General features: G+C 35.8%; 4 protein-coding genes across 4 annotated transcripts; 1 reads left to right on the top strand and 3 right to left on the bottom strand.

Annotated features, from left to right (window-relative positions):
- Positions 1-1,828: 1,828 nt before the first annotated feature.
- On the bottom strand, positions 1,829-3,708 carry LOC142538003 (glycosyltransferase BC10-like). The gene is made up of 2 exons (XM_075643455.1): positions 3,640-3,708; positions 1,829-2,983 (listed from the first exon to the last, which is right to left on the bottom strand). Exons 1-2 carry the CDS (start codon positions 3,683-3,685, stop codon positions 1,860-1,862), a joined length of 1,170 nt encoding a protein of 389 aa, XP_075499570.1. The 5' UTR covers positions 3,686-3,708; the 3' UTR covers positions 1,829-1,859.
- A 78-nt stretch (positions 3,709-3,786) lies between these two features.
- On the top strand, positions 3,787-5,544 carry LOC142537994 (UDP-glucosyltransferase 29-like). The gene has a single exon (XM_075643448.1). It carries the CDS (start codon positions 3,824-3,826, stop codon positions 5,240-5,242), a length of 1,419 nt encoding a protein of 472 aa, XP_075499563.1. The 5' UTR covers positions 3,787-3,823; the 3' UTR covers positions 5,243-5,544.
- Positions 5,545-6,006: 462 nt separating this feature from the next.
- Positions 6,007-15,580, bottom strand: LOC142537983 (protein GLUTELIN PRECURSOR ACCUMULATION 3). The gene is made up of 16 exons (XM_075643438.1): positions 15,395-15,580; positions 15,154-15,251; positions 14,615-14,753; positions 14,496-14,524; positions 14,310-14,406; positions 14,169-14,224; positions 13,981-14,088; positions 13,205-13,261; positions 12,924-13,015; positions 10,597-10,681; positions 9,979-10,131; positions 9,168-9,244; positions 8,208-8,369; positions 8,011-8,123; positions 6,932-7,022; positions 6,007-6,424 (listed from the first exon to the last, which is right to left on the bottom strand). Exons 1-16 carry the CDS (start codon positions 15,460-15,462, stop codon positions 6,329-6,331), a joined length of 1,521 nt encoding a protein of 506 aa, XP_075499553.1. The 5' UTR covers positions 15,463-15,580; the 3' UTR covers positions 6,007-6,328.
- Positions 15,581-19,551: 3,971 nt separating this feature from the next.
- On the bottom strand, positions 19,552-22,813 carry LOC142537973 (putative phytol kinase 1, chloroplastic). Its single transcript, XM_075643428.1, has 6 exons — positions 22,382-22,813; positions 20,771-20,838; positions 20,562-20,693; positions 20,365-20,480; positions 20,181-20,295; positions 19,552-19,858 (listed from the first exon to the last, which is right to left on the bottom strand). The coding sequence occupies exons 1-6, from the start codon at positions 22,685-22,687 to the stop codon at positions 19,672-19,674; spliced, it is 924 nt and encodes a 307-aa protein (XP_075499543.1). The 5' UTR covers positions 22,688-22,813; the 3' UTR covers positions 19,552-19,671.
- Between the last annotated feature and the right edge of the window lie 431 nt (positions 22,814-23,244).

Below are 23,244 nucleotides of genomic sequence, written 5' to 3'. Positions count from 1 at the left end.
ACGATTCTCATTCTATTTATAATGGTATGAGAAAATTTTTAAAGTTTTGTGGACACAATAGATCATTTTTGTGAATTTTTAGTAAAGTGAGACATTGAGTCAGTTGCACTTTATTTCCTCCAATATCATCTTGATATCTCATATGCATATCTTAATTACATTATTCGTGTCTCTTCTCAAAACTTTTAAAATGCAATAATTAATTTTGTATATCGTTCCACAAGATATAAAATATTATAAACAAAATGTAAATTCGATAAAAGAAAATTTGTTTTGTTTCAATGAATAATATAATATTATGTTCTAGACACAACAAATGAGATTGAAATTATATTATTCTTATGATATGATGAACGCAATCATTGTTCCAAAGCTTCTAAAACAATGACTAACGAGATGGCTTCCTTGAATTACGTCAAATTAAACGAGAATACAGTTCTAATATATAGTAATTTGATAGATTTTTAAGTTTTATTTTTCACAGTGATTGAGAAATAATTGTTAAAATTTATTAACCTTATACTATTTGTTAATAATATTGATAATGAATATATAAAATTGATATTACAAATATCACGATATTTGAAAAAATTATAACAACATTCATAGTTTATGTTGTTGAATGATATATAGGTTATACATACTTTTACTCACAAGTAAAAAACTATCACGACTAAAAGAATTTTCTCTCAGGAGTTACAGTTGATGATTGTCATAAACTGAAAAATCATTCAACAAAAAAAAAAACAAATAGTCGAAATATAAGATTACCGGATAAAAACAATGTAGAAAAAATGTCGTGATAGGGAAGCAAACTACAAGCATGTCAGATCTCAGATGATGATTCTAAATAAGATAATAAGTATTAAAGATGATCATATACTTGTTGAGTATACCAAAATAGTTATACACATATTATAAAAACTACGACAAAGAGTTGTTGAGTTGTCAAAACCAACCAAGAAGCATATTAAAAAATGTGTCATGCGGATAAGATAATTTTTTCGATTCATATACCGTGTATGGTCATGATTTTTTTTTTTTTGGTTTGATTTGTTTCAATTGATAAATGCTACTAGCTATATTTTAATTCATTTAAATATTATAAAAATTTCATTCATATATTTTCACCAGTTTCGTCACGTGAGCACTTTTCTGGTGTATATATATACACAAGGTAGGATAATGAAAGGGGGAGCTGGCGGGAGAAGCAAATGGGAGATTCCCTATTCTTCGAAAGTTGAATGAATAGATACAAGGAAAACAGAGTAGACATGATCTCTTGATGGCTCAACTCCACTCTAAGTCCGCCCTGTCGCCGCCTATGTACACGCACACCACCGTAAGCTTCATCTATTGTTCACAATTTACCTGCGAAGAGATCCCCATTGTTATAAAAACGATTCGATATACGTAGAACAACAGACAATATTTCGTATAAAAACTTCTCAGAACACTTTGATACTTCAAACACCGATAGAAATAAATATCAGACAAGGATTTGTCCAGTTTATCATCCATGTAATAAGTTGGAAATTATTTCAGAAATAGAATCTTGCATTTCTACTGAGATTATTTTTCATAAAAGCCATCTTCCCCAAACGTTGGAACCAAGAACCAAAAATAGAAAGGTGGCATCATCTTAGCACCAAAGAAATCAGAAGGCAAAAAGAGAGAGACTTTTGAAAATCAGAGTTAGTGGCGAGTGATTAAATCAATTCTCGTCATATTTATTTAAACATGTAATGCAATCCGGTACATTACATAATGCTATTTTTAAAAATTCATGTAGAGAAAATGCTATTTTTCAAAATTTCTCATCTCCAACTCAAAGTTAAAAAGGAAGATCAATGCTTGCCTCAGTCACTGAAAATGACCTTCTCCGCGATGTCCAGCAACGGCTGCAAGCACTCTGGTGAAAATTTCCTGGCAAACATGTACGAATAACTCGAATTCGAGGTCCGTAGCTCGTCGATGAGAGTCGAGGAAACCTCGACATGCCTGTATGTATGCGGATGACCACCTATACTACCAGTCCAATCGACCCTTGTGAGAGTATGATGAGTGCATCCATCGGGATCCTCCATCGACAAAAGGGTTGGAAAATAATGCTCCTCCGGATAACAAGAATCGACCTTCAAGCACGGCAGCCTAAACTTGCGCCATAATCTCCGATCCCTTATCACCACCAGAGCGTGTTGCCGGGTTAGAACGAAGAACTGTGATCCAATCCGAAACCGATCGAATGGAACCTCCGGCAACATTGCATTTTTTCCCCTGGCCACGTATCTGTCCCACAGTTGGGGCTCGTGGGATAATATTTCGATGAAGCTACGGTACATAGGTGTGGATGGAGATGGATCAGCGATAGGTTTGAGGAAAAGGGAGTTGTACATGAATTTGAAGGAGTGCAGAGGGATGCAGTGTTGGGAAACGAGGGCGAAGTAAGAATTCAAAGGGTCGTCGAGGAGAGCGGTGGCCAGGAGGCGCCGGGCGGCGGAGACGAGGGACGGGGTGGCGCGTTGGGTCTTCTTGGCTGCGATGAAACGTCCGGAGAAAACCCCCTCCGGGGGCGCGATCTTGGAGGAGGGATCAGCGTGAATGTAGATGTTGTACAGGGGCTCGTTGTTCCGGAAGAAGAGCTGCCAAAGGGGTGCGAAATGAAGATCAGTGTTGGTGAGGAAGAGGAACGCGATCTTTGGCTTGGCGTTGCCGGTCCCGAGGTGGGATACGGCGGCGGGGCCGCCGAGGGACGCGAGGGTGGCGCGGCGGAAGAGGGCGAGGTCGTCGAGCTCGTCGGGGAGGGAGATTTCGACGTGTCTCGGCGGCAGAATCCGTGGGACAAAGAGGAAAAGCAACGGGAACGAGAGCAGGAGAGCAAATGAGAGGACGAATGGCGTGTTGAACATAGCAGCCTCGATCTTCCTTGATGACGATGAAGACGACGATTGCATGAAAAATCTTACCAATGTTGATCGATTCCCTACGTATAAATGGATCTTTCAATCTGTGTAGATATACAGATTAATTTGTACGTATAATTTTAACGTAAAAAGTAACAGATGGCACGAATTTTCTGAAAACCATAAGGATTATGGAAGAATGAAGGGCTGATTAATGGTGTAAAAATAGCGTTACGATTGTTGTTGGAGAAGAAGGTGGATGATGGAATGAAGAAGGCTTTGGTTCTTTCTTTTTCTTTCCCATTTTATTTAAGGTTGATGTATCCAAGGAAACTGTCCTATTTAGTATTTTGTAGGAAAAGAGAAACGTGCGATAACTATATTTATGTCGTGAGTCTTTATTTTCTAATGCGTCAAATTTATATCATATTTTCGGTTATGAAGTATCAAAATGTGAAGATCGTGACGTAGAACAGTGGATCATTACGAAAATCAGATCTTACTTGGAATCTTCATATTTTATATCATTTCGATATGCGAGAAGAGCGTCGAACAAAACACCTCATCATTTAGCGACGGAAAGCTATTACGAATGGTGTTATTGAGGAATGGTTTAACTATATGTTTTCATCAACCTTTAGAAATATTGTGTATTGACTGAATCGTTGGAGATGAATCAATGGACATGTGTGATTTAAAAAATAAAATAATAAACAAACAAACAAATGAAACACACCTTGCAACCTTCCTTCCAGCTTCAACTCCACCTGGCTTAATTTCATGCATTCTTCTTGCAACAGCCACGTTTCATACCATATATCAGTAGTTTATCCATTTATGCTTCTGTTTACAAATCTAAGTTTCCTTGTTTCTTCTTTCCTACAAAAGTTCGATCAAATTAACGATCCGAAGAGTGATTTATGGATACCAGAAAGAGGAGCATCAGAATTTTGATGTTTCCATGGCTGGCTTATGGCCATATCTCGCCATTTCTGCAACTAGCTAAATCTCTCACAAACAGAAACTCCATCGTCTACATGGCTTCTTCGCAAATAAACCTCGGTTCCATCAGAGGAAAGCTCTCAGAAAAAGACTCGGTTTCGATAAAATTGGTTGATCTTCATATCCCAACAAGCCCTGATCTTCCGTCTCATTACCACACCACCAATGGCTTACCTCCCCACCTCATGCCAGCTCTCAAGAAAGCTATGGACTTGTGCAGGCCACGCATCTCCACCCTCCTCAGAACCCTCAAGCCAGACTTGGTTATATACGATTTCCTCCACCCATCGGTGCCGGAGGAAGCTGCAGCGCATAATATCCCAGCGGTGCTGTTTCTGAGTCCGGGCGCGGCATCATCTTCTTATTTCATGCACCATTGTTTCGAAAAGCCCACTTCGGACTACCCTTTTCCGGGTATATACTTCCGGGAGAGCGAGTGTGGCAGGTACTCTTTTGTCCCGAAGTCCACAGGAATCGAGGCTAGTGATTTTGAAAGATTGAGGGAATGTGTAAACCGTTCTTGCCAAATCGTGCTAATCAAGTCATTTCGAGAGATAGAGGGGAAGTATATTGACTATCTCTCCTTCATAACTGGAAAGAAATTTGTCCCGGTGGGCACTCTGTTTCAGTATCAAGAAACGAGGGAGAATCATGAGCATGACAAGTTCATCAAATGGCTTGACGGGAAAAGTGAAGGGTCCACTGTTTTCGCTTCATTCGGAACCGAGTATTTCTTGAAAGAAAGCGAAGTGGAAGAGATAGCACTCGGGCTGGAGAAAAGTAGCGCTAATTTCATATTGGTTTTAAGGTCTCCACAAGGGCAGGGAACCGAGATACAACAAATGCTCCCGAAAGGGTTTGCTGACAGAGTTGGCGAGAGGGGAATGGTGGTGGAAGGATGGGCACCACAAGCAAGAATCTTGTCACATCCGAGCGTGGGAGGGTTCTTGAGTCACTGTGGATGGGGTTCAGTGATGGAAGGGATTCATTGTTCTGTGCCTATCATCGCGGTTCCGATGCATCTGGATCAGCCATTGAATGCGAGATTGGTGGAGGAGGTGGGGATTGGTGAGGAAGTTGTGAGGAATAGATCAGAAGGGAATCTTGAGAGAGGGGAGATTGCTAGAGTTATTGGGAAGGTGGTTGTGGAGGAATGTGGGCAGAGTTTTAAGTTGAAAGTGAGGGAATTGAGTGAAAAGATGAGGGAGAAAGGGGAGGAAGAGGTTGATGTGGTTGCGGAGGAATTGGTCAGATTGTGTGGGATTGATCTTTTGCCTTCAAATTCTGTTAAAGGACACGAGTTATTCATTTATGGGCGTGAATTTGTTGTTAAATAGAGATAGTATCCAATCCGACTTGGTCCAAAGGGTGCTACATTTTCCTCAACTCCAAGTTTGTAGGCAAAAGATCGGGAAAGTATATTTTTGGTAAAGTTTTCTTTTTTATAGTGGGTCTATTGTGGTATCGTTCGCTAGTTCGGACATTGCATTTTTTTCGATTTTAGTCAATTTTCATGAGCTTGCTATGTTGTATGTGTTGGATTTATACGAGTAAAATTAGTGAGATAATTGAGAGAGTGGAGTTGTAGAGAAATAAATTGTAGCGGTTGGAATGATGATTGGAAATATAGTTCATGGTATTTAGATTGTTGCACAGTTTAAAAAATTAGACGTAAATCATAAATTTTTTTTTTCTCAGCGATGAGGCCAGAAAAATAAAATTGAGAGACGAAAAAAATATATTAAAAATTTTAGAGGGTGAAAACGAATTTTAAATATGAAAATGAAAATAATATGATTATTTATAGTCTCCTGCTATTTAAAAAAAAATGGCAGCCTCCCCCAAGTCCTTCAGATAAATTTGACATTTACTCATTTGACATGAAAATGTGGGGAAAATAAAATAAAATACATCCATGATCTTCTGAGATTTTCCATTTTTTCCCTAATACTTGCAGTTGATGAACCAAGTTGAATTTCAGAATGGAGTTGGAAGAGTTCAGCATGAGAAAAAAAACATGTGATGGATCATGACAAGCAAGAGATAACGCACCCTAAGGTGGACGTTGCCATTGATGTCTAGGAGAGATTGCTCAAAAGGGTATTCAAAAACAGTGTTCCCACTCAGAATGTCTAAAATATACTTGGAATTTTAATATTGTCCAGTTTGCCTATATTTTTTCGTCTATGGAATGCGAAGGCTGTAACATGCAAGTGCTTTCGTTCCTAGGAATGTATGATTATGCATGCAGTGTGGTGGTCCAATCCAAACACATCAACTACGAAGGGAACGTTGAAACACAAATATTTACTCAGAATGATGCATGCTACTGGTCCTTGAATTTATAAGCAACGCTTCAACTTCCATTCTTCATTTGAGGTTTAGCTGTTTAAAAACCAGGCTGCCAGCCTGTTCCTATGCAATCAGGCTTCAAACACTGCCGTGTCTGCTGAAACACTTGTAGATGATACAAGCTCTTTGTACTCCGCTAACAGATTTGGGATGTCGCTTAAACGCAACTAAGATTCAGATAAACAAATGGGCATTAGACTATGAAATATAGAGAGACATAAAACTGAATCATTCAATCATACAAATAGTTTCCAGCACTTTCTAGTTTAGAAATGTTTTTCTTCCTTGATGGGTGTAAATAGGGGTTGGCCAAACTTAGCAATCTAGCTCAATCACGGTAGTTTGTAAATTTGTGAGTTAAAGTTTAAATAGTTACAATATTTTCATAACTAGTGCCACCTCGTTCATTCTCATCATGGAATACACAGGTCTAAATTTGTGAGTTAAAGTTTCAATTTTGCGCCATTTCCAACAATTCTACTGACCTATCATTGGAAATAAACAAAACCATGTCAACCAAACAAGTCTATGAAACTCGAAAAAAGATTTACATAGCTGATGGAAATATACAGTCACATTACATATTTTAACTCACAAAAAATAATTAAAATGTTTTGTATAAACGTGAAATCATTAGCAACCATGCTGCCAATAAGAGTTGTAGTGTCTCATACCTGAGCAGCATCTTTAACATGATAGAAGCCGTAAACTCTATTTCCAGGAAAACCAGATTCCATAAGCATTAGATTGGATCCAACCTTCTTTCTGTCACAGAATTAAACATGTCAAAATCTACCAGTAAATCAGACTTGTTTTTTATTCTTATTTTTTTTACGCGTGTTGTGCGGGTGGGGGATTGAACCTAGGACTTCCCACTATGGGGAGGATTTGTGCCACACTACCCAATGGGCCATGGCATATGTACGTCAGATTTCATAGGTACTATATAAACTAGTACATGACATCCAAACAACTGAATAACTTGTTATTGGAAAATTTCTTCACAGCAAGAGTGAAATCATTGCAGGCAAAACATTTATCGTAACCAGCATTACAATAATAGTCAGATCCGTTGATGGTTAGATCAATTGCATGTTGGGGTATATCTTCCAAGTTCTAGCATCAGAATTCTGGTAAAATGAAATATTGCAATCATCTGAATCATTGGGAGGCCCACTCAATGATTAGATTGTTACGTTGTAATAGAATGTTAGCTGTCGTATTACGGTCACAAATTACATGCTAAGCTGCTCCAGTTTGATTTGTTAACCACATGTAAGAAGACCAATCCAAACTTTTCGACATTTCTTAAGAATTGTGTGAAGTATGATTTAAGCTTATGTAATCAGTTATCTAATCTCTGATTAAGTTTGAGATTTTTTTAGCTTATGCACTTTCTTTATGTCAACTTTACGAATATTTTTGCATCTGGTAAGCACACATTGGATGAACGACCAGGCCCCTCACCCAGCTGTGGTCAGAGCTACGGGGGAAAATTTTAAGTAATCTCCACACTGTAATCTTCCAATTTACAAAAATCCCCCCTCGCTTCTTTTTAGTTGTCTTATTTCCTCGAGAATAAAAAAGAAGCCATAAAACTCTGAGAAGTTTCAACAACTTTTCTGTGGAATTCTAAAATCAGTTTTATTATTTCTAGAGACTGGACTGATGTCTGATTCCAATGCGACTTCGTCCACCACAGAAATTTTTTAATTCATATTATACTACGAAAAGTCGAATAGTACAATCTCACATATGATGGCGGGCGATCAAACGCTGATAGTCATGCAATAATGGGCTAAGCTCCTTCAATGTAATAGACTGTGGAGAGGACTTCATCCAATGGTCTCGAAGTGCTTGCACAGCCTATTGTAAAACAAATGTCAGCAAACATGACAGGTATTTTGTTACATGTTGGAATCTAACAAGATAAATTATATGCTGAAAAACCTGAATGTTATTAGCAGTGGTGTCACCAACAACTATTGACCTGAGCTGGATAAAATCTTCGTCTTCCATTTCATCTAAGATGGGTTTCGGATTAGAAAGAGAAATCGAAATTTCTAATCGTTTATGCAACTCTAACATCATAGGTATTTCGTTTTGGCCTTCCTGTGAGAACAGACAGAAAATTGGCACATCATTTATCCTTGTCTCACACAGAAAAATTATGCATGAACTTTAGTCCTATAACTTCTAAGGTTGACAAAGAGCAGCTTGGTGCAGCTTGACTTTGATCTCAGGCTCCCCTAGCGAGGAAGTGGAACCACAAGTTCCAAGCACTTGTTCCAGCAAAAGGAACTTAATTTCAGCTCCATGACACATTTAAACCATTTTACAGGACAATTTGAAACTCTCGTCTGATTTCAAAATGGGTAACCATTCCCTTTAAATTTTCTCGTAAAGTGATTGAAAGAATTATGTTGTTTCACATAAAGAGAATTGTTGTCAACTTATTAAACATGACTTCAGTAATTTGAGAGTAATTGAGCATTTAATTTCAAACAATGCCGAATGAAAACAAGAAATCCATATTCCATAAGGTTATGCCAAATAACTTGGATGATGACGTCCATACAAGTGTTGGAGTCAGCATAGGCCATCATTCAGGTATGATAGAGTTGTAATGCACTAGTTATTCCACATGCTCGCGAAATTTGAAAAGAAACCAGAGGCTGCAAGGCACTTTTGTGTACATAATAAAAATATACATGACATTGATGTAGATGCTATTTTTTTTATAAAAAAAAATATATCGCTAAAAAACACACTTTCCTAAGTATACACCCAGAAGCTAATTTTTTGAAACAAGCAACAATACGATGTAGATTTGGACTTCCTGATCTTAACGTTAAAATAAGAGGAATATTTAAGAGGAAGAATATATATTTTCATGACAATTGACATTACCTGTGAGCCCATGGTTGTATTACTTTCTGAAATAACGTCTGGCGGATATGTTGCCAACCTCTTCGCAATAGGGTCATCTGCAAGCAAACATAATCCACGTAAAACCACTAGCACAGTCTGATGGAGAAGCCGAATTTAATTACTAAAAATACATTGACCACTCTCGAGTGCAAATAAGAGGTTATCCAATGACATTTTGACCATGGTTTCCACTCAAGGTGCGAGCAAGAGGATCTGCTAGTGAGTAAATCACGTGTAAGCTTGTTTAAAGGCTGAATAGAGCTCGGTTTGAACTGGAACACAAAATACTCACCCCCTTGTTACTTCCTTCGCTAATATTTTATTACTATTATAATTTTTCATGAATCGACTATTTTGACAACTAAGTCTGTAAGAACATGGAAAGTAGTTCAAACATTTTTAAATTTTCAACAAATAAATTGGGGTCAAGTTTGTGCAACTCAACACACATGTGGCCATGTGGGTAGAGTTTGTGTATGACAATAGACTACTCAAACAAGTTCCAGCTAACCATTAAAAACTTTAGCCAAGCTAGAAAAACCAAGTGAATATCAAAAAACTAAGATTCAATTACTAATACTCTAGCAGGTTTTATCGTTTACAAAGCACAAGGGTCTAAATAGTTAAGAACAGATCGTAGTTCTACTAGATCATTGATGAATGAATAGATCATGGTTTTACTAATTCAAAAGCTTATAATAATATACAGATCAAACATGAATGGAAATGATTCAGACTGAGAGTTTTAACCACAAAACAATGCCAATAGTCATATAACAGAACCACGAACCATCTGGTACAAGCCACCAAAGATCACCAAATGTTGATTTTCCATCAAAACCACCAAATAATAAATACCGTGAACCAGCACTGTTCATTGAATGATACGCTCGAGCAGAAGGTGGTTCATTGTTAATTGGCAACCGTGTCCACTGTACAGACACTGCATGCAATTACAAAAATATAACCATGAAAATTTGTGTTTACGAAAAATGGATAATCAAAATAACGGAATAATCAACTAACTTTGATCGGTCACATGAATTTCATATAGTGACTTCCACATATATCTTCTATTAAATGATAAATGTAAAGTACATGGATGAGAACATCCGCAGAACAATAGCAGTTCATGACAAGAGTAAAGCACATGTATCTGATTATTCAGATAGACTCGCCAGCAGAATAATATTTGAGCACCTCAGGTTCCCCACCTGGGGAGAAGATGTCCTATTCTTAGACTAGAGATTTCATGGCCAGGAGAATTGAAGAGTAGTGCTTGTTCTTATAAATCATATATGGGCGAAAGCATACATGATCTTGAAAGAACAAGGTAAATTTGTGCGCAATATTGTGCTTAATATTTTTATTCAAGTTCAACCTTCAATGTAAGACAAAAAGCACTTACCCCTGTCCAAAACAACACAGTCATTGTAATAAATGTCATAACGGCTCAACCAACCACCAGTCCCATGTCCCCCAAATAACAAAAGCTGCAAACAGTAAACAATAACTAGTAACTTGCAATGATATGAGTGAAAGCAATAATTAAATTCACATAAAACTACTTTACCATTGAGTGTGCACGTCACAAATAACTCGTACTTCTTGAGTCGCATAGTAACTCTATTATTTCATGGCTGCTTTTATCATAATGTTGAACACTATACTTGTACGTGTGTTATGTTTACACCATATGGGCTGACACAGGTCAAGTGAGAAACTGAGACCGGAGTTCTATCCCGTAAGACTATACAATTGTTCCATGACAAACTGAACAATTTAATAAATTTCTTCTATAGAGAATCCAGACCTTTTCTTTAGCCTGCCAACATTCTTCTCCATAAAGTTCTTATTCCATTCTGAATTCGCTTCTTTTTGTCGCATCAACTTTTCCTTCCCCGACAATAAATGCAATTTCATGGATTGGAAGGATAGAGCAAGTACCATGACAACAATCTAATTCTAGTGGCAGCTGGACTTTTGTTCTACTTGTTTATTTCCTAAGAAAATAAAATTTCCTTTAAAATAAACCTACAAACTAACTCCGGGTTTGTTAGTTGCTGCCACTTCAATGTTGACTTCGAAAATTTTATATTTTTCTGACAAGTCTAGACAAATATTTTTCTAGGAAATGCCCACTATTAACATCTTCTTGAAAGAAAAATGGCAAAAAAATACAATTCCAAATCTAAGAAAAAAATAAAATAAATGAATTAATAAAAAAATCAACACAACTAAGGGGATCCTCATTGAATCCATCTAAATTGAAAAAAAAAATGTTTACCGAGAATTTTCTATATATTTTCATCAACTGAACCTCTGAGGAGTGATATGAATCTGGCCGGGCATGGCGTTCAAAGGATTGGACGAAGGTGCAAGGAGGCATCGCGTCAAATCATGAGCAATCAAGAAGGGCTCGCGGGACGGAGTGTCTCGCGCACATGCGTGAGTTACGACACTCATATGCGCGACACGGGCAGAGAGTTCCGCGCATATGCACGGTATAGGGCGCGCATATGCGCGTGGCACAGATTCACGGAACAGAAGACTTCGCGCATATGCGCGAGATTGGGGCGCGCATATGCGTACGAGGAAAATGCGAAGACAGTAACTTCCGCGCATATGCGCGCGGCGCAATTTCAGAATTATTTCTTTCCTATTTTAGAGTCCTATTTGTTTTGGTAATTAGATTTGATATCTTTTTTATTTGTACACAATATATGGACGAAAATTAATGATTGTAAACAATTAATTCTTGAGTTTAATCATATTGGTGAGTTTTTCTTCCAATTTCAAAGTTTGGCTTTGTATACACCTTCGTGTGTTTCTCAAATCAAACTTGTCAAAGTTTAATACTTTGTGGCGTTTGTCGATTGTTCTTCACTCGGATTGTCAAAGACGAGTTCTTTGAAGGTTCGCTTGAATTTCGATTGTTTATCCTTCGTTAATATTTGTTGCTAAATTCCTAAAAATTTAGAGGTGAATATTACAACCTTACTTGTTCAAAAAGATCGAGACAACACAACCGTTTCTTTATTTCATCAAATCGAGGGCGTGACTCCGTTTTGAGCGCGTTTGCTTTTCGTGGTTTGAAGGATCGTATCAAGGAGTGAGATGAAATGAAGCCAAATATAAATGTACTCTCTGAAAATTGTGCAAACATAGGATAATATGCCTTTAGTTTGACAATGCATCTGGTCAAAACATTAACATATTGAAAGTTGGTATGCTCAGATAGAATGTAACTATCCATATAAATTGCGATAATTAGTGTGTCGAAGCTACAAAAATAAGTCATGTTAGCTAAAAATTGAAGGTAAATTTTCATGTCTTATTACCCATCTTCTCATGAAACCACAATTTGCATTTCCCATGAGTTAGTAAGCAAAAATTTTGAACATTTCAACAAGATGTGCAGCTATCAAGTAATGAAAGGAGTAAGTATCTACCAATCTCTATCTTACTTCCCTCGTAACCCAAAACAGATTATTAATCAGAAGTTACAAGCTTGCAAGACTCCTTTGAATGACAAATTCCCTTCTAGATCTTCAATATGGTACTCCTTTCGTTCAGATTGTGGAACATAGCCCAAATAAGAGGTTCCATTTAACCTAAACGGCTAAGTATGACCAAATTTTTTTGTTGAGATGGATTTCGTTGGGTTTCAATTAAAAGTTTAATTTGCTAACAAATTGAATATGCAGTCAATAAATATTAAATGAGTTTACTTACATAGTACCCTCCAGATGTAATTGTGTGTCCACAACGGGCCGAAGGTGCTTGCCCTGGAAGCTTCAATTGGGTCCAACCAGGAGCTTCATTCTCTTCCTTCCACAAGAAAGTCATACAATTACTTGATAGCATGTCAAGTAAAGAGAATCCACAGTCGGAACCATGAATATTACTACTTTGATACATAACAAGTTTTTTCCATTCCTACAGAATGCCAAGAATAAAGCTTTTTTATTGCTTCTGCTACATGAGAGTATTAAGAAAAAGAGCTTGAGATATACCTTCTTCAATAAGGCCCTTTAAAGCCCATAGATCACCCATAATTGGTCCTCCACCACCTGCAATAGTTCGAAAGATAATTAAAATCCACAAAGCTGCATTTAAGCGCATAAAAATATTATCATTCTCAGTTGCCCAATTTGAGATGCGAGGAAAACATGATTTTTTTGTGCATCATGATAGTCCCCTTTTGACTTTGAAGTAATGGCCAAAGAATAAGGACAGTTATGTCATGCAAATTTTAAAAGCAAATTTTACTTTAGGAAATGAGTGTACATTTGTGTACATCCCTTAATAAAAATGTAAGATCCAAACATGGAGAGAGGAACACTGGAACAGCGAGTCCAATAAAAAAATGGACAGCAAATAATTCGCCATATTTTTTCTTTGATGAGAATTGAAGCAAACATAAGCTTAGAAGTGATAGCATGAAATATTATAAATCAGTGAAAAACTAAGGCTTTAGTGAATCACACGTACCATCTATTTTATTAAGGTGGTCACCAAAAGTGAGAAACCATTTTCTTTCTAAGCTAGACTCCAATCACAGTCCATTAAACACTATGGAAGCGTGAATTTTCAGACATCACAAAAATGTCATCTTTTATTCAGGTGGTCACCAAAGTAAGATCTAGGTTAGACCCCAATAACAGTCAATCAAACAACAGAAGTGTGTTCCATATGCAAATGATTATGTTTCCTTAATTCTTAAGAAAAAAGATTGTTTAACAAAGAAAACTTTGCCCACCTTAGTAGCAATTAAAGAATGCAAAATTACCTCTGCCACCATACACGAGCAAGCGCTTCTCAATCATCGTGACAGAATGGCCACATCTTGGTGGAGGTAAAGTCCCTGAAACTGATAACTCCATCCACTCGAGTGAAACTGTTCCAAGAGAAGGAAACTAGAATTCAAATAAAATATGATAAAACAGAAGAATAAAGTGAAACTAAAAATAAAATTACTTGTGTCTAAGATGTAGACATCTGAGAGCCACTTCTTGCCATCCCACCCACCATACCTGCATCCAATTAAGTTTATCGAACCCAAAACATAGGACAAAGCCAAATGAATTATCATATAAAAGAGAGAGAAAAAATTCCTACATCACAATTTTACGGTTTCCAACAGGTGAAGCAGCTGCAAAATCCCTTGACGAGGGTAAATCACCAAAACTTGTGAGTTCTGACCATTGCCATATATCTGTCACCGAGAGGACATCAGCAAAAAGCCTTTACGTATTTAGCTCCCATCATTGTAGAGTATCTACTATGGCACTAATGGAAGCTTACCAGTATCTAAGACCCAAAAATCACCCAACCTGTAAATCAAAAACTTTCTGGTAAACAAAACAATTCTAGACAAGCTTTAGTGATTAACAAGCTACAGAAAACGAATTGCGGCATAATACCTATTTCCACCAAGCCTTCCACCAAAAATGAACATATGACAATCAATTGCGACCGCAATATGAAAAGCACGTGGGCTCGGGCCCAGTTGTCCATCAGATCCACTGCCTGTGCACTTAGGCTGAAACCATAATTTTTTCTCTGCAGGGTGCAACATCAAAAATATATTTATATATCAATTTACATTAGAAAGATACCGATTCAAATGTTTGAAAATAACAACTTTTAGATCATCTTATTCTAGCAGAATCATAACAAGGCTCCTAGTACTCCATAACCAGATGATAACGGTATCTAAAGCGGACAAAGAATTTAGTTTACAATTGTCATCCCTGAAACCAAGTAAATTCCACCCACCTCGCCAAAGCCCCATGTAAACTATATACTTTTCCTCGCAAACAGATAATGGGACAGAACAGACGATATTTATGCATAACTAGAAATACAAATCAGCGTCACAACGCAACCCACAAAAAAGCAAATTTTAAGTATCCGAAAAGATAATGATGGATTCAGACAGCATATGAGACCATAAAATTACCAATGTCATAAACAGTGACATCGTTGAGGAATTTCTTGTCCACTAAACCACCGAAAAATACGATCTTTGACTTGCCGATGTTTACAGCAGTGTGACCGCTGCAATTACCAACAAATTTCAATATTATCACTGAAATATTTATCAATCCATCCACGCGGTTAACTTGTTATGAACATCAAATTATACAAGAACTACAGAATCAAGTGGGAAAACTTGTAACAAGGAAAAGTGAGAATCATGCCTTCTCGGCTGAGGGATGGATCCAGTGAAATCGGAAGCAGAAGCTCTAACCCAATAATGGGTCCTCATTCCTTGATTAAATTGATTCCTCTTTCGTTTAGAGTCCAGCTCGTGAAAATATATATGAATAGTCACCACTTCGGCCAGCTCATAGATAACCGGGTAAAACCATAAATCGACCACACAAAAAAAAAAAAACAAAAAACAAAAAACAAAAAACATTTTAACACTCAAATTCGACTGAAGTTAATTATATTCGATCTGAGTTCGAGTTGAATTGAAATTCAAAATTTTAATATTTTTGTTGTGATTTGAACCAATGCTGCAGTTAGCTTCAAAATATTCGAACATGAATGTTTAAATATATTTATTTAATATATAATTATATTATATTAATAAAATATTAACATTATCCGTGTTCATGAACAGTCGAATAAAACAATTTAAGATCGAGTTTGACTCGAAAATAATTCAAATATATTCGAATTCAGCTCAATTGGATAATTTCGAATACGAATCAAATATATTTTTGTTTTCTTGAAAAAAGCACAATTTGACTCGATTCATTTATAATGTTAGTTCATATGCAAATCTGAAACTCGAAAACCTTTATTAGCACACAAGAATGAGATTAAAAGAAAAAATAATAACATAATATTGAATTAAGATCTCCAAATTACATTAAAATATATTTGATTTAACCTAAGGTTAGTCTATTTTATCTTGATTCTTGCTGAATTTCACAAGAATGTCATTATGTTTTATACAAAATGCTATGAGTGGTAATCTGAATGTAGTTTAAAAAAGGCGAGATTTCGAAGTACATGAATTTATCGGATCGTTGTATGGTTAAATCAATCGAATTGAACTAAATGTCAAGAAAAAAATTAAAAGCTAAAATTCGAGCTCGAGCTTGATTCTATACTCAAATAATTAAATATATGAGTTCGAGCTAACTCGAAATATATTGTTTTAAAATAGAAGTTCAAAAAAATTGAAATATATCAAGTTAATATACTTTAATATAATTATATTATATTAACAAAATATTCTAATATAAACGGTCATAGTAATTAATTATGGATGAAAATATATCAAAACATAAATTTCTGAAAATATCTGATTTATAGTTATTACAACCCACCTCGATTCGCACCAATCCAAATGAACATCAAACATTCGATCGTACCAGAAAAACAAATGTTCATCTTTATTTTCTATAATACAAAAAATGGAAGCTTCGATTTTTATTTTTTTAAAATCTACAAAATCCTCAGTGTACATTTTATTTTAAATTTAGTAGATATTATTTCATTTTGGAGATTGAAATAATTATCTAAACTATCTTATATTACTATTATTACAATATAATGTATAAGTGATACGGAGGAATTACCTTGATCTCATGGTGTATTCACAAATGATAATATCACCTTTGATAATAAAAAAAAATAAGATTTTAACTTAAATAATTATTCTAATTGATTATCAAAGAGTCTTACAAAAGAAATGTTTTCCAAGTTCTTCATTTAAATAAAATTTCTAAATTTGTTAACATATAAATTATTAAACAAAGAAACATATTATACGAAAAAACCGATCTATAAACATAGAACAGGTGCACAAGATTTACTAATAGTTTATCCAAGCTACCATTTTCCCTCCCAATCAGTCAAACTTTTGTTTGAATTATGAATGCAATTCTTCCCAACACCAGTCAAAGATATTGTGACTTTCAATCCATAATAAAATTGGGAGAATGCATGAATTTATACATGGCAGCCGAATCTCTATATAAAGTGTCAAATTTCATTGAGCCATCGTCACAAAAAGGAGCACGGATGGCTGTGCGGGGAGGGTTCGACCATAGTCCGAGTACGATCTAATGGAAATGGTGAGATATAATTTGGTTTTTTCCCCCTTAAAAATATGTCATCGATTGTGTCTTTATAATTCTCGTCATTTATAAACTAGACTTCGTCTCAAAAGATAAACAAATTTGGAGTTATCGTGTGTAGCTGATAATTGTATGAAATTTGTTGTTTAGTCAGTTCTTACTTGTGTATGAGAATCAATAATTCGAGCAAATACTTAGTATCGTTGATGGAATCTTATGTTTGTAGATTTATAGAATCCAATTTGGGGAAGAAAAATGGAAAGGATTACAATTTTTTGTTAGATATCTAGAGGATCAAACGAGTTGTTCCGATCAATATTAGAAATAAATCATGCGGTACGATATAACATCGTTTGTTCTTTGGTTTCGAACAAAAATAGTTTTTCTTGTGTCCATTTTTCTATCCAATGGCTTTGTAACTAAACAACATGAGAATCGATTCAATCAACAAATAAGTCATTGTGCTTGGATTATTGAGGCTCATACGGGAGTAGAATTTATTAGCCAACAAATTATCTCATATAAAATGTTAGCCACACCGACTTCAAAATTGATTTTTAAGAATTATGATCGACACGGCATTTATGTGTAAATGTGTAAGTGTGTGTGTTTGTGTGTGTTTTTTGATATATATGTATTTAATTTCCTTTTACTTGTCGGCAAACGTAATTGGAGGATTTGGTCAACAAAGTTGAATGAGGTGAGAACACATTCATTTACGTAGAAACTCAAAGTACGCGTTTTTAATTCGTCTTCGTTCGAACAAGGAGATCTATAAATAGAGCTCTCTCACCTCATTTTGTAATCATCTCTTATTCGAGTTTTCTCTCATCCTATAGCATTTGAGTGCTTAGTTATATAATATTTGTGATGTATTTTGTTCTCCCATATCAAGAAAGTGTATGTTCTCTTTGGAAATACAGTGAGTAAGTTGTACACCATAAACTATATAGTGGAAATCTTTTCATCTTGCCCGTGGTTTTTACCCTAATAATTTTTAAGGGTTTTCCACGTAAATCTTGATATACAATTTATTCTTTATTTTCATATTTATTATCTCAAATTATCGTCCGTGAGACCAACATTACTTACATCATTGGGCGGCATTTTTGTTAGAGCTATCAAAATGAGACGTCGTGTCCCAACCTCCCTATTAAATTGATACCGAATTGACATGTTAGAAAAACTTCAATCCAACTTAATCTATTTCGAGTTAAAGATTAGGAGTGAGTCTCATGTGAGACCATCTCATGGATCTTAATCTGTGAGACGGGTCAATCCTACGGATATTCACAATAAAAAATAATATTCTTGGCATAAAAAGTAATACTTTTTCATGGATGACCCAAATAAGAGATCCGTCTCACAAATACGACCCGTGAGACCGTCTCACACAAGTTTTTGTCAAAGATTAGACAGGTCAACTCATCATTTTTATATTAAAAAAAAGCACTCAAATTTAATATCGTTGTTCAAATATATATAGTCTTAATATTCTTGATAAAAGTTATCAAATATTTGATGAAATTAACTCTTCACGAGACTAAACATATTGAGCATATCTTTGAGCTACCAATGACACGTTTACAAATATTACTAAAACGCTCAACACACATATATCCATTTTTTTAATTAAATATGAACGACAATATTTACTAAATCTAATTTTTTTTTTTTAAAGATGGTATATCTTTTTGAAATTTTCTCATCGATAACGGGATATAAATTTTATGATAGTTTTGCTTCTGATATAATCTCATAATTTGATTTTTTTAAACACTCCTGCTTTGATTTTTATACACTAGAAACGAGATTCGAATTAGCTTAATCACACATATAAATCACATTATATATACATAATATTTTCCTTTTTCAAAAAAATAATAATTTTTTCGAATAATTAAATTATGTGAACACGTAAAAACTACGTGTGATGGTTACTAGTTGTATATAACGAGAGAGACCGGAATGAATAACAAATGTAGTATCGATCTTGTTATTTTTTTCAAGAATTCTATCGTATCTAAGAATGCATTTCAAGAACATTACTTTAGCATATATAACAACGTTCATTAGGCACTTAAATAATTGAACATATATTATTGTAAAATCATACGGTAGTGTGGATTTTAGTTTAACTGAGCAATATCGACGAAATTTTCTAAAAAAGTTGAAAACTCAATTACAAGTGAAATGATGGGAAGATAAAAGGAACTGAGCTATCGTCGTCCAGGCGAAGTAACAAAATTTAGAGGCATAAATGGGAACAAAATGTGAATATATTAAATATATGTGTTCAGATATGGTAGATCGATACAAACAAGTGTACCTTTGAAAAAAGGATAAAGAGGAGAAAAGGAACCAGCGTCTTGTTCCAATTGCTAGTAACCGAAAACCAAAACTGCTGCCATCATGCTGGCCAACGGAACTGAAATGTTGTCGTCCATGGTTTCCGTGATCGGCAACGATTCCACCACAGTTGCCACAAGAGAAATTAAAGCAACCCTTTCTAGGGTCCACACGCCGTCGAGTTTAATGTAACCAAGGGCCGAAAAATAGTAGAGCATACTGTAATGTAGGTAAAATGTCAAATTTAATATCATAGAGAATAAGCAAGTTCCTCCTACCCCTTCTTGAGCATGTATTGAAATATATATTCGAGCAGCTGAGGTGAAGCGTAGGATATTTTTACCATCTTTTTTTCAAAGATATAATGATAGTTACAAGTTGGTGGTGGTATATCAGTAGCTGAAGCAAAAGTGTAGTTTGACAAAAAAAAAAGGTCGTATTTAGAAAAATTAGATATTATTTGGTGATATCTCGTAAAGAAAAAAGGAGAACAGATAGATAATGACAAGAAAATGAAAGGCTTGAACATCTTTATACGCACCATATGGAAACCAAGAAACCAAAGAGAAACATGGATATGCTACCAGCCCAACTCTTCTGCTGATTGTAAGGAATTTTAAGTGTGCCAAATCTTCTTCCCATTATGTCAGCGATGCCTGCGTCTCAGCAAGTTGTAAGAGTTGCACAAAAGAACGTTAAAAAAAATTAAAAAGCAGAGCTCTCACCATCACCTGCGCACATCATCGCCAGTGAAATCATTCCAATAGGTGAATCACGCCAGAAAACGATTGCACATAAAATCAACACAAGAACATAAAAAAGAGGACCTCTAAGCAATTCCCTGCAAAGAAAAACTGAAATATTTTTTTCTTGTTATCTAATGATAACCTTCAAAAAAGACAAAATGAGAAGTGAGAATTACTCAGGCTTTCCCTGTCGTGTAACTGATTTTATGAGTCCTTCATCTGGAACTAAGGAAAGGCCGTGTATCAAAAGCCTCAAGCAATTAATAGAAGGCACTAAAGAAGCAAAATAGCGAGCCCCTGTTGATGTACTAATCTAAGATCAAATGATCAGCTGAAGTATTCGAGGAGATGCGGACTGCAAAATATTTGATGGCACAGTAGATACCTGAAAATTGGCCACGACGCCAGAAAAAGCAGCCCAGAGAGTATATGAACCAGTTTCCGACTCAAATTCTGTTAGAAGAGTTGGGAAATTCAAGATGGACACATGAGAGAAAGGCAAGTAAAGTGCTATTACCACGAAACTGTTTACTGCTGCAAACTGAAGTTTTGAATACAAAGCATTGTGTTGATAATATAAATACGTTCTGTATGGAATGCCACGGATTCAGCCATGACAATTCCTCGTTCATATTTTGAACAAATTGATTATCATCCCTCTAGACACAAAAAAAATCATATTCACTGCCACTGAAATTGAACCTTATAATTTGAAACATAAAAAAGTATGCATCAAATTTCAACTATATGCAAGGCAACTTTCATGCTTACATTTCCACGGATGAAAAGGAAAGTCACATCATGCAAATAATGTATTTAAAAGTTTCATTGTTTCACATAATTTCATTTATCTGTTTTTTTTTTTCCAAGATACTGTTGATCACTTATTCCAACACACATTATTCACCACTGACAAATTTTTCCTATCTCAATCACAAATGAATGCAAATATTAGTACAAATAAGAGGGAGTAGAAGGCTTATTTGCATTTCATTTGACTGTTAGACGTATAGATCAAGGTTTCAGCGAAGTACCCCACAAGTGACCTCAATCTGTTTGATGGTTTCTCATTCATGACTTCTCAATGGAAAACAACTTCTATATGGCACAGGTTTGACAATTGATGTGTTGGTATTTTAAAAAACAGTCTACATATTAAAGTAAGAACCAGTAAATCAAAGAATATTTGATCAATTGATAAGAATTAAGATTCAAATTTCTCAAATGCAACATCTAACTCTCAGCTCTTGACTGTTCTCCACATAGCTAGCAGAAGGGACTTACTTGAACTAAAACATAGAGATATAACAGTGGCATTCGAAGCATATCAATCGTAAAATTTCCACACTGACAAAATGTGTGTCCGTTCACAAAGTTTAAATTGTAACATCCTAGTAATTTACAAAGTGATTATTTCTAATATTTGCAAACTCCTAAAATCTGTTCAACTTGGTTTGGAGGATTAGGTACAGTTGAATGGGTTAGCTATGCTATAACCAAAGAAGAAGAGAACATATTGATTTTCTATGCTTTGGCATGATGTACACAACTCTAAAAGCAGAATTCTACACATCTTTTTGTCAATACTCTAATTAGAAGATACACATTTCTGCTTATAGAATATTTCAGTGAACAAAAGAAAATAAAAAATTGCAGACCACTCTTCTTTTTCTATACTTGGAAAGTACAGAGAAAACAAATAGAATGAATCGTTTCAGGAAATGGATTGAAGTGATTCAGGAATAATGCAACTGGTACCGGTTATTGACAATTAGTAAGTTCATATCCTTTTTATACAATACCCACCCCTTTCCCTATATTTATGTTACCAAATCTAGATCATTTAATTCCTATACAAAGATTCTTTTTTTTCTTCTTTTTTTCGATTAATATACTCATCCACTATTACATCAAACACAAAACAGGCAACATTTCACAGTACACACATGAGTGAGTCCATGGGGAAGCACAACCGAAAGGGAGGACAAAAAAAGACCTGCTCAATAATGTTGCGCCGAGTGAGGCTATCGAAAGTGGAGACAAGACCATAAGCACCGGCGATGACCAACGCGGTGGCCCCGGCGTCCTGTAGAACAGCTCCGCCAGCTCCCACTCCGGGAAGCAACGCGGCGATGGGGCGACTACGAACATTGAAACGCTTCGCTACGACGCGTTCGGGAAGGACCTTGAGAAACAGAGTGATAGTTGAGGAAGGGGCTGCCACGCGGCGCCGGAAGTGGGCGTAGGACAAGGTCCCGACAGCGGCCGGCGCTCGGGCGCTGGGTATTCCGACGAAGGCCATTCTATCTCGTCCCCCTTTTCGACGTGATGTATGTGGAATGGTAATGATGATTAAAGATTTTGTCGACTGCGACACATTTCAGTCGAGGTGGAGACCACGTAAAACGTGAGATATCCATTAATTCAGTAACTTTTTTATATACTCCTGCGCAGTGAAAGAATTCCAGGTGTTTTCCAGATTAGCATTTGAAGTGTGACGAGAAAACGTAGAGAAGGTGTCACGAGAAGTTTGCTTGATAATGTATTGGATAATTAATTAGGAAAAAATCATTTTGTCCACTTTTTTAGCAGTTTCGTTTTTCTCATAGATAAGTTACTATAGTTAAATACAATCATTTCGAATACAAAAACTTGTGTGCACGAGAGTCGTGTTTTGTGATACGGAATCTCTTATTTGGATCATTCATGAAAAATTATTAATTTTTATGCTAAAAGTATTACTTTTTATTGTGAATATCGATAGGGTTGACCCGTCTCACAGATAAAGATTCGTAAGACCGTCTCACAAGAGATCTACTTCATTTCGAATGATCATCGAGTTATGTTTAGATTGATGAA

The sequence above is a fragment of the Primulina tabacum genome, chromosome 1, assembly GCF_025594145.1.
Source record: "Primulina tabacum isolate GXHZ01 chromosome 1, ASM2559414v2, whole genome shotgun sequence".
Taxonomy (NCBI): domain Eukaryota; kingdom Viridiplantae; phylum Streptophyta; class Magnoliopsida; order Lamiales; family Gesneriaceae; genus Primulina; species Primulina tabacum.
Note: the sequence above shows the minus strand (reverse complement) of the source record. Positions and strands in the feature narration are given on the sequence as shown.

Excerpts from the sequence above, each read along its gene's own strand:
- LOC142537983 (XM_075643438.1), bottom strand. The coding sequence starts at position 15,462 with ATGAGGACCCATTATTGGGTTAGAGCTTCTGCTTCCGATTTCACTGGA. Across the intron at positions 14,225-14,309 it reads GGAAACCGTAAAATTGTGAT|GTATGGTGGGTGGGATGGCA; the intron begins GTAGGAATTTTT and ends AATTGGATGCAG. Across the intron at positions 13,016-13,204 it reads AAAGGGCCTTATTGAAGAAG|AGAATGAAGCTCCTGGTTGG; the intron begins GTATATCTCAAG and ends TGTGGAAGGAAG.
- LOC142537973 (XM_075643428.1), bottom strand. The coding sequence starts at position 22,687 with ATGGCCTTCGTCGGAATACCCAGCGCCCGAGCGCCGGCCGCTGTCGGG. Across the intron at positions 20,839-22,381 it reads GGCGCAACATTATTGAGCAG|AATTTGAGTCGGAAACTGGT; the intron begins GTCTTTTTTTGT and ends CTCTTCTAACAG. Across the intron at positions 20,296-20,364 it reads GATGATGTGCGCAGGTGATG|GCATCGCTGACATAATGGGA; the intron begins GTGAGAGCTCTG and ends GCTGAGACGCAG.
- LOC142538003 (XM_075643455.1), bottom strand. The coding sequence starts at position 3,685 with ATGAAATTAAGCCAGGTGGAGTTGAAGCTGGAAGGAAGGTTGCAAG. Across the intron at positions 2,984-3,639 it reads GCTGGAAGGAAGGTTGCAAG|GGAATCGATCAACATTGGTA; the intron begins GTGTGTTTCATT and ends ATTTATACGTAG.
- LOC142537994 (XM_075643448.1), top strand. The coding sequence starts at position 3,824 with ATGGATACCAGAAAGAGGAGCATCAGAATTTTGATGTTTCCATGGCTG.